We start from the raw sequence: 10810 nt of genomic DNA, 5'->3' as shown, positions 1-10810 counted from the left end.
TTATATGTACATGTAATTAAATAAAAATTTATACACCATATAGCATACTTTTAAACACTTTTTGTATTACATAATTGATAAAGAGCTATAAATTTTAAATATTATTTTATAAATAAAGTTTGAGTAAAATTTTAAATTAAGAGATTTTTTAATAAAATATATTATAAGGAGTAAAATAAAAAATATATGGGATAAGCGAAGATGACATTTTTATTCTATTATTATCAAATTATTTCATCACAAGGGTTTTTATTATGATTCATATTTTAAGGAAAAAAATGCGATTAAATATATAGTTTAGGGTGCAAAATGTATTTAACCCTTCTTTATATTATACAATTTTGTCTTCTTTATTGATTTATTAAACAAACAAGAAAATAAGTGATGGTAGCACGCGAAGTCATCCATAAACGACGTCGCTTTATCAACTTCGTTGTAATTTTCATTTGATGTCTCGCATACTTTATTTAAATTTAGTGTTAATTACACTTAAACCTCCTATAAATATGTAATATTATGCTTTTTTTCTAAAAGTATTCTAAAATTACACTTGCATCCTTCTAAAAATTTACTGTTTACACTTGACTTTATTTTGTGATAATTTGGACGAAAAATGCTCATGTTAGTAAATAAATTAAATTATCAATTTTACCCCTCATTTAATATTTCTATGCAATATTTTGTATGTATAAGAAAAAAATTATAATAATATTAACCTCAATCTATAGAATATATATTACTATTTTAGCTTTATTGATTTTTTTCTAAATGAAAAATAATTATATAGCCCTTAGATGGTGAAGTGAACATTACTATTTTACCTTTATTAAATTTTATTAAAAAGTAAAAAAAAAATATTTGAAAAAATATAAAAAAAAATTAGAGTGAGTAAAATAAATAATCTTGAGAGAATATTAGTTCATAAAAGTATTTTAAAAAATTATAATATAAAAAATTATAATTTATAATTTAAAAGGACATTTTGATCAATTTATCACAAAAATTGGATGGAAATCAACAAAATGAACTCGTTATTAGATAGATGTTAAAATCGAAAAAATATTTATAATTTTTCAAACGATAAGATATTTATAATTATGTCAAACCTTAGCAGAGTGGTTGTAATTTGCCCTAGTTTTGAATTTAAAAAATGTTCAAATCTTTCAATTCTAAATTTAAATTATTTTTTGTAAACATAAATTTCAAAGTCTTTTAATATGATTTTTATCTGAAATCCTTTATTCAAATCCTCCCCTCGGATCCAAATTCATCAATCAAAATTTGACAAAAGCATTTTTAAAGAACAAGGGCTACATGTGTTGATGTGGTGTTCTTAATAAGCTTCTTAAAAATTTATGTCCTTAAAACAAAACCACAATTCACTCATGTAATCAATTTAATTCACTCATCATGTAACCAAACGGAACCAAAATCTAACAAACACTCCAGCTCAAAGAATGCAAATATCTTAGTTACTTTTTCACTTCAGTAGTCACATAAATGGTAATTCTGCAGTTCAAGAATCAATCGGTAGGAAAAGATGCAGTTTTCAGGTGTTTGTGCATTGATATAAGCCATAGCAGCAGAACTGTTAATCACATGTTTCTGCAGGTTCAAATTCTCCCCATACATGCCTAGCGTTCCATCACCAGAATTCATTAACTTATAGCAAAGTTACGTCGGTGAGTATCTATTGTGCACTGTCACCAAACATGATTTGATGCAAACGGGAGTCAGTTTTGCTATCATGAATGACAATAAATTTTACTTCTTGGAATGGCGCGAACAAAAAGCTTTCAATCTCTCAAGTCCATCTTTGAGAGCAGCCAGCTCCACAGCAAAACTTAGGCGTAACCAGTTCTTTAATCCCAATACAGATCCTGTACAACATTATATATATTACTTGTCTGCAATTGCGTATACACCATAACTCAGCTCATCTATTAGGCAACAACCACAAGTTTTACTACCAAAATTAATGATGTTGTGTTTGGATCAATGGATTTGGAGCTAAGAATTTCAAATCAATAATAACAAATCCATTGTATTTGTTTCTCCAAATCCGTCCATCCAAATAGAGCCTTAGGGAAAAATGGCTAATAATGAGTACGCAAACTTTTTAATGCTTTCAGACCAAGGTAAGACATTGTTTTCGGCATTTCTAACCTGGCAGAACAAGAACTGATTCCTCACTAGCCAGCTTAAGAGCAAAATCCATGTCGTCCTCCATGCCTTCCAACAGCTGAAGATTTATCTTAACCTACAAAGTGGAGGTTCATTTTGTAAACACAAAGCACATCTAACCAAAGAATACAGTTCAGTTTCAATTTAAGCCTCACCATTGTAGACATAGCTCCTTCTGGTTTGTGTGGGCAGATGAGTGAAGGAATCTCAGTGAGTTTAGCGTAACATGTGTCTGCAACTTCTCTAAGTGTATCATTTGTTTTTGAAAAGAAACTCTTTGTCGATTTCCCAAGGATTTCAGGAACAGCTCCCTGATTATGGTTGTTTGCATGTGTTTTAGACATAATATTCAACAAGGATGTTCAGAGGTCATACAGTAAACCAAGAGATGTCTAAGCATAAATAAGAGTCGTCCCGAATATAACAGAAAATAAGTTATACTCCCTCTCTCCCATATTTGTTGCTTGTATTTCCCTCTATAAACATCCCAAAGTGGAATGGTTTTCTCTAAACGTCAGCCTCGCACTTAGTAATAATGTGACCAATTACCTATCAGTCATTAATTTTAAAGAGAAAAAATGCAAACAAATCCACCTTTAAATTTTCCAACTTTCATAAAAAACTTGATGCCAAGTCAAACCAGGACAATAATTTTGGAATCGAGGGAACAGTGCAGAAGCTCTTTAACTCTTCTATGTACCTGGATGAGAGTTGCAGGATCCGCTGTTATGTTAAGATAGCTCTCAATGCAATCGGCAATCTGGCAAGATACAATTCCATTAAACTTTTGAAATAGTACTAAAGCATTTTACATAACATCTTTTAGGCAGAACACAGTAGAAATCATGAATATGTATTTCATAAAGGCGGGAAGGTTGCTGAGGAAGATTAGAAAGAGAAAGGGAGATATAAACCCCAGTTTTATTAAGGATCCTGTTGGGATCAGTCACAGCTATCCAACCACACCGCCACCCCGGGATGAGCCACCTCTTCGATATTGTCCCCAGAGTAAGAACAGGAGTGACTGATCCTAAACTTCCCATTGGCACAAACTTGTTACACCCGAAAACAAGATGGTTATAAACTTCATCTGCAATCAAAAGAGTTCCTATCCTTTGTGCCATCTCCACAATCTTCAAAAATGAAATTTATGTTAAACGTTAGCCACCCAAAAACTTATGCAAGAATTGACTCCAAAATCATTTATCAAACAAGCCCCTCAACTCCATATTCCTCATTACCTTCTGCATATGTTCAAATGTGAAAACATTTCCACATGGATTTCCAGGATTGATTACAACCATGGCGATAGTGTTATCATCTGCTAGAGCTTCCACAGCATCAAGATCGACCTCCCAGCCTCTCTCGGGTAGAAGGTCAAAATGCCGAACCTCAAGATTGCTAAATGCTGCGCGAGCTTCATATAATGGATATCCTGGCCTAGGAAGTAATATGTTGGCACCAGGACGAGCCAATACTGTTAATACAACCTCTATTGCATGATTAGCACCTGCAGTGAGAAAAACATCTTCTTCCGACAACTTATATGGAAGATCTTCACATAAATATTCTGCAACGGCCCTGTTATGCGATTAAGATATAAGCCCACTGTTTCCAGTTGGAAATTACTTATACATACATATGAACATTTATCCTCAAAACTATGATGTAAATGAATATCCAACAAGAAACAAGATGAGGTCAATAGTAAAAACTTATCATCAATAACTTAGTATGAGAAACATAGCTCTATTTACAACAATACTACAAGTCAAATTGGCACTTCAAATGAATTTCTTTTCAGAAAGCCATCCAATATTCTTGATTCTCCAGCCCAACATGGAACAAAAGTTCATAAACTGATCTCCAGCCAATCCCCGCGAGATTCGGTGCAAATCTTCTAGTTCTATCACACGTACATTACCTACTTTTGGGCCTAATAGAAAGCATTAAAGCAATGAATCCAATCATTCCATTGAAAGATCCCTATACACTCTTCCATAAAACCAACCATAAACCTGTCCCTAAGCCCAAACATGCCCCAAAAACAGCAACAAGAAATTACCAGATTAAGATTCAACAAGTCCCTATAACAGTAAGAACAAAAGGGAGTAAGCAGCTAGTCAATGAGACTACCATGCAAGAAAAGAAGAATCTTGGCATCCATGCAAGAAGACATCAGGCCAAACACACACACACACAAACAAAAACAAAAAAGGCAAACAAAATGTTAAGAACATAATCATGAGCAACCTTCTAGCTGCAGAAAGACCAGCACCCGGAGCATAGCCATTGAACTGAGCGGAATGGAGGGCGGAGAGAAGGGCTTGTTCGGCAACAGGGGTAGTTCTGAAACTTGGGTAAGGTGAAGGGTCGCCATGGCCCAGATGAACAAGTGGCCTTTGCTCAGTTTCTTTGAGATTTTCCTTTAATCTTTCAAGAGTATCTCTTATGGTGAGAGTCTGCTCTTTCTGGTTCTTGAAACCCCATTTCGCCAATTTCTTCTCCATTTTTCACTCTCCTTTTTCCTCTCACTATTGCGGTGTTGTGAGTTTGGTTGGTGGCTATCGCCTGTAATTTTTTGGCTGCCGCTCGCCTGTGGAATGATTTACAGCTCATTTCATGGGAATTTAATATACTTATTATATCACTGATTAATAATTTAAAATTACAGACTCAATTATACGATAAGTATATTATATTTATTATGTTTAATTTAATTTAATTAAACCTGATTTGATATGACCCAATCAGAATTTTCAATACCTAAATAAATTATATGACAAATGTAATATACTTATTTTAAGATCGGCTAACAATTTAACAAAAAAATGACCTGGTTATATGGTAAGTATACCGTATTTATTGCTGTGATTGGTTCAATTTTACCAAACTTTATTCAATATGACCTAATCACATCAAAAGAATACAATATTTATTATATGATTGGTTTGATTTAACCAAATTTGATTCGATAAGAGTTTTTTCTAATGTCATTTCACCAGGCCAAAAATTTGTCTAATTATAAAAAATATTACAAAATACATTTGGTTGCTTAATGAAAATATATCATACCAAATATCATTGTTATATTTTGTTTTTACCTAACACATGTTACAAATTACATCAATTATTATCGTTATAATTTTATCTCTTATCAATTACATACATTTTTTTGTTTTTTTTTATCTCAATCAAACTCAATATTTATTTATTTTTTTCTTAAATTAGTTAACTGAGTTATCATTAATACATAGTCTCTTCCAGAACACTATTTATGTGTTTATATACTAAATAAATTTTTATATTATAAATAAAAATAAAATATATAAATTAGTACATCACATAAACAAAAATTAATTTATTAGTTAAAGTAAAATTTAAAATTTAAAAAAAATAGATATTTTAACGAGTGAAGGCCATTTTTTAGTAGTTAAAAGATGCCACTGACTAATTAAACCAAAAAATAATTCTATTCGTATAAATATTTAAGAGTATAACCGATAGTTTAAAATTTAATGTTGCGATGTAGTAAAGTACCAATTGCAAGTGAGAAATACCTTTTCTTTTAATATTAGTACTAGTCGTCGTAGCATCCCGTCCTTGCATGCGTATAATAAATAATTTTTTATGCTTTAAAATATATTACAAATAAAAATAAAATATATAAATCGATACATCATATTTCACAAATAAAACAAAAGAGAAAGAAAAAAATAAGAATAATAAAACTAACTTAAGGGTATTATCGATGCAACAGAAAAGTCGATTTTGAGTTATTATAAATCGCGTTTTAATGATTGAAATATACTTTTTTTTCTAATATTAGAATAGACAAATATTGTTTATAGAAAATTATTATTTATTTCTTAAAGTAATCAAACACTCCAAACTAGTGAAGAAAATAGTTGCATGCAGTAAAATACAAAGAAAGTTGAATACTGGATATTTATACTATTATAAAAGAGGATATGTTATTTAATATTAATTTGATATTTGAGTAATTATAAATAACTTAATTAGTAGTCGAGTTTTATCATTAATATTATTTTATTACTTAATTCATAATATTTTTAATTTATTTTTTATATTATCTTTTTATGTAATGATCATTTCACTCTTAGATATTAAACTAAAAAATAATAATGCACTAAAAAAATTGCATAAATTTCTATCAATAAATTGTGTCTTGATTTGAATCATTTGACGACTTTCATTTTTATATTTAATTATCAAAATTATTATATTTTTATTATTTTGATGCTTTCTACTATTTTTATTTCTCAATATATATAAAAAAAACTCATTATTAGATAATTTATATTAATAGTAAAGTCTCGGTGAGTAGAAATTTTCATTGCCGAAGATACTTTTTTTTTTTTTTTGCATTTAATCGAGATATTTAAATTTAATTTGCAAAACTTATATTTAGATTAAAAAAAAAATTCAAAATTTAGAATGCAAATTTAGCTCTCTATGGTTGCAATGTATTTTGAATTTTATTTTTAATATAATTAATTACTAAGTAATGAGTTATCTTATAAATATTAATAAATAAGTGAGTAGAAAAATAATCAATTCATGAGATATTATTATCAAATATAATACTCAAATATAAAACGGCAGATGATTTAAGTAAAGACAAAATATATTGATTAAAAATTTTATTCAATTCTTTTTAATATATTTATTATTTTTTATTTATTATCAAGGGTAAAATGGCTATTACATAAAAAAGATAAAAAAATAAAAAAATAAAAATATCAATTGGGTACAAAAGTGATATTAAAAGTAAATATCAATTACTAATTAAATTATTTGTAATTATTCGAGTATCAATATAACATTAATGACAAACTCGGGGGTCGGTATTGAATTTTACTCTATTTAAAAATGAAACCAAACAACGCTAAATTAACGTTTTTTTGCATGTGATAGAATAAATATTTTTTTCCCAAAATATTTATGAGAAATTTATAAAATAAAATGATTAGAAAATGGGTGCAGCTCTAATCACAAAGTAAAGTCACGTGGTCTGTTATTTTGGACAGAAATTGATCGGGAACATTATTGTACATACCAATTAAATTAATCGTGAGGATATTATATATTAATCTCTAATTTTTTTCTTTGAAAAAAACAAATTAAATAATAATAGTATCGGACAAAAAAAATATATTACACTTCTTATAAATAGTGTTATCGGCGATCAAATTTGATCGGCTAAAAAGATGATTGGGTGAGCTTATAAACTTTTCAAAATATCTTATAAGATGCTGAGAATTAGATGCTATACATTCGAGACAAAACATATAACTTTTAAAAATAAGATGTTAGGAGTTTATAAGCCCTTTAAAAAAAAGAATAAAGATGTATCAATTTATTTCTAAGATATTAATAGAAAATTCCTTCAAATTTATCTTTACTAACATCTTATAAGCTTCGTAATTTTATGATGCAGAAAAATATGAAGTTTGAGATCTAAACAGGGGGGGAGGGGGATAAAAATAATTTTTTATACCAATTACTTTATGGACATAATTCACTATCTGAGCTTAATTTAATAATTAAAAAATAATTTATATTATACGGTCTTGATCTCTTATTACTTTTTATGAACGGAATTTGGCCTTCCATTTGAATCGTCCTTTGGTTGAGCTTCAGTCTCTATCAACGGCCCTCCAACTCCAAAAGAGAATATTTGAGAAATAAGTAGGTTCCTTAAATGCATGCTTATTTCCGTCTTTGTATGTCTGAGTTGTTGCTCTAGGTTTAAACACTTGAATATATTTAAACGAGGTAGTTTCGGTATATTCATCTCCTCTTTTCAGTTGTGAATTCTACGTACGTACATTCTCCTAAATATTCTCTCTTGGAGTATTACTATAGTCTCTGAGAGCTTAATGCGTGTAAATTGAGTGGATAACTCTGGTAGCTATTTATTTAGAGCGAGAAGAGGGTGCTCGTAGAATTTTTGGGAAAATACTTGTTTGTGAATCCACGAGATCGTTTGAAAGCTTATAGGAGAGCCAGAAAAGTCCAGGATTGGATTCTTCCGTTGCTAGTTGTCATACCAAAACTAGTGAAGTAATAACCGGAATCCTTTATGTGACGGTGTGTATCAATACTTATTTAATTTCCAACAGAGTTTATGCAAACACCCACAAGCTTTATCATTTATAATGGTACAGGAGCAATCACAAATGATCCAATTAGTATTCGGATTCACTTTTAATATCAAATTGATAATCAATTCGTATTTTATATTTATATTTATATTATCTCTTTTATGTAATAACCAAATTATCCTTAGACAATAAATAAAATTTCTTGGTGTGCTTTTACTATCTTGTCCCTAAAACCATGCGCAAGTGATCACGTGTGTCACCGTGGAAGTTCAATTTGGTGGGAGGACCATTATATTTTCAGGATGAAAATTACGATTATGGTTTTCAAGAAAATTGTATTTTTGGTACCATAATTTAGAATTATTTCTATATTGGTACATATTTTTTGAAATAGTTTGAAATGGTACTAAAAAATAGTCTCGTTTGCATTCTTTATATTGCCGTTAGATTTTTAACAGCAAGCCAATATAGCTCCCTTTGTATCTTTTATACTGCAATTAGATTTATAACGACATGTGTATGTCGCTGAACGTGGCCATTAAGTTATGTAGCAACGGTGGGGAAAAAAATAATAAAATTGAATTTTTGGTACCACAATTTAAGATACCTTGTAATATGAGTTAAATTCATTTTGACCTCCTATGATAAAAGAAAATATCAAAAAACTCCCTGTGAAAATTTAAATATAAAAAGTCATCCTTATATTATGAACAATGACACACACTTTTCCTGGTCAACTTGGGCCTATTTTTCAGGAGTAATGATTAAAATGCCCCTCCATATATATGAGGAGTAATTATATATTTAATTAAAATATTCCTATAATATATCTACAATATATAAATTTAAAATTCTATATAGGAAAAAATATTTTTTTTGTCTATTAAATATGCCTAATATTAATTTTTAGTCCTATAATTATGCTATTTTTTATAAGATTATTAAATTTTTAAATTGATGAAATTTAGTCCCTAATGACCAGAATTTTAATTTTTGATCTAAAAGATAACATGACATGCAAATGGGACATTTTTTGGGGATTTTTAGTCCTATGTTGCTTTGGAAAATGAGTTGGATGACATGTTGATCCCATAATCCATTGACTTACTTAATTTGAAAATATAATTATACAATTGATATTAGTCTATGATTAATATTTTATTTGTATAATTATTATAAAATCTTGCTTTATATGTTATTATTTAATATTCATTTGCTAATTTTTTGTAAAAATAATTATACAGCATTTTAACATCTTTTATCAAAATTTTCTCACTAAAATTTTCAAAATAGATTGAAGTTAACTAATTTCCAGTTATTTTTAAAGAACATTAATCTAAATTTTATTATCTCTTTTGTTATTTTTTATTACATATTTCGCATTGAAGTTAATTAACATATTTTGAGTTATTTTTAGGCCAACATAAATCTAAATTATTTATTTATTTTTATTTTGATTAAAATACAATTCTCCCCTATCTTGGCAGGGGACACCAACTAGGTTTACCCTATAAAACATAAAATGTAAAGTTAACAACACTAGTTGGAAGATGGGAACAAAAGACCATCTAAATTCCAAAATGCATTATGAAATAATGAATGCTGCTGCCTCTTCATCTCTCCGTTCTTGCAATATGTGTATATCAAAATGCAGTCCCCCCAGTTAGAAGTTCAACAGCCGTCATGTAATCAAACAAGACTTCTCACTTACTTGTATATAAATACATGTATCATCCATTGCCTGTTTTGGTCACAACAGCAGCAACAATGCCTTCTGGGCCCAAGAAACGGAAAGCTGCTAAGAAGAAGAAGGAACTTCAAGAAAACTCAAGAAATATTGCACCAGATGTTGGAGGTATGAGTTTATTATATTTGTATACTCTACTTTTCATGAATGTTATATTAATTTCCTTCAGATATAACATATTTCATGGCCTTCTTTTGTGTTTTTTCTCTTTGTTTTATTTTTTCTTCAAGAAGAAAGCAGTAATTTTGAGCAGCAGGAAGCTGGTGGAGTTGTAACGATCCATGAAAACACTATGGATTCAGTAATATCTGGTGGACCCTTAATGGATTCTAAGATCAGTGAAGATGAAGCTGTGCATTGTACTGAATCTACTGATTCAAACAGGTCTGGAGAAGTTCCATATCAACAGCCAGTTCAAGAGCATGATGACAATGGCTGTTTGGAGTCGGATGATGGCGTTGTAACTGATTCCGTCCCTGTTGATTATGTTACTGAACCTCAAGAAACTTCTGAGATTGGTTTGCAAGAAAATGCTGAAACTGGGATTGCAGCAAATGCTTCTTTGGTGGCTCAATCACAAGAGGAGGAGCAAAACCGGGTCGATGAGGTCCATTTAAGTGAGCTGCTCGAACGTATCAAGATGTCGACCGTCGAACAATTGGAAGCAATGGAAAAAGGGAGAGCTCTTCTGCAGAAGATATTAGATGATCTTAACAGCATTCAGCTTATGGTGGGGAGTAGAATATGAGAG

The 10810-nt window shown here is 29.7% G+C and overlaps 2 protein-coding genes across 2 annotated transcripts; one reads left to right on the top strand and one right to left on the bottom strand.

Annotated features, from left to right (window-relative positions):
- Positions 1–1531: 1531 nt before the first annotated feature.
- LOC105178476 (nicotianamine aminotransferase 1) lies at positions 1532–4784 on the bottom strand. The gene is made up of 7 exons (XM_011101956.2): positions 4438–4784; positions 3426–3765; positions 3099–3317; positions 2885–2944; positions 2340–2495; positions 2167–2260; positions 1532–1880 (listed from the first exon to the last, which is right to left on the bottom strand). The coding sequence occupies exons 1-7, from the start codon at positions 4692–4694 to the stop codon at positions 1765–1767; spliced, it is 1242 nt and encodes a 413-aa protein (XP_011100258.1). The 5' UTR covers positions 4695–4784; the 3' UTR covers positions 1532–1764.
- Positions 4785–10012: 5228 nt separating this feature from the next.
- LOC148784841 (uncharacterized) lies at positions 10013–10807 on the top strand. Its single transcript, XM_088876530.1, has 2 exons — positions 10013–10167; positions 10293–10807. Exons 1-2 carry the CDS (start codon positions 10038–10040, stop codon positions 10805–10807), a joined length of 645 nt encoding a protein of 214 aa, XP_088732656.1. The 5' UTR covers positions 10013–10037.
- Positions 10808–10810: the final 3 nt, after the last annotated feature.

This window comes from Sesamum indicum, linkage group LG12 (assembly GCF_026168435.1).
Source record: "Sesamum indicum cultivar Baizhima isolate 11 linkage group LG12, ASM2616843v1, whole genome shotgun sequence".
Lineage (NCBI taxonomy): Eukaryota > Viridiplantae > Streptophyta > Magnoliopsida > Lamiales > Pedaliaceae > Sesamum > Sesamum indicum.
Note: the sequence above shows the minus strand (reverse complement) of the source record. Positions and strands in the feature narration are given on the sequence as shown.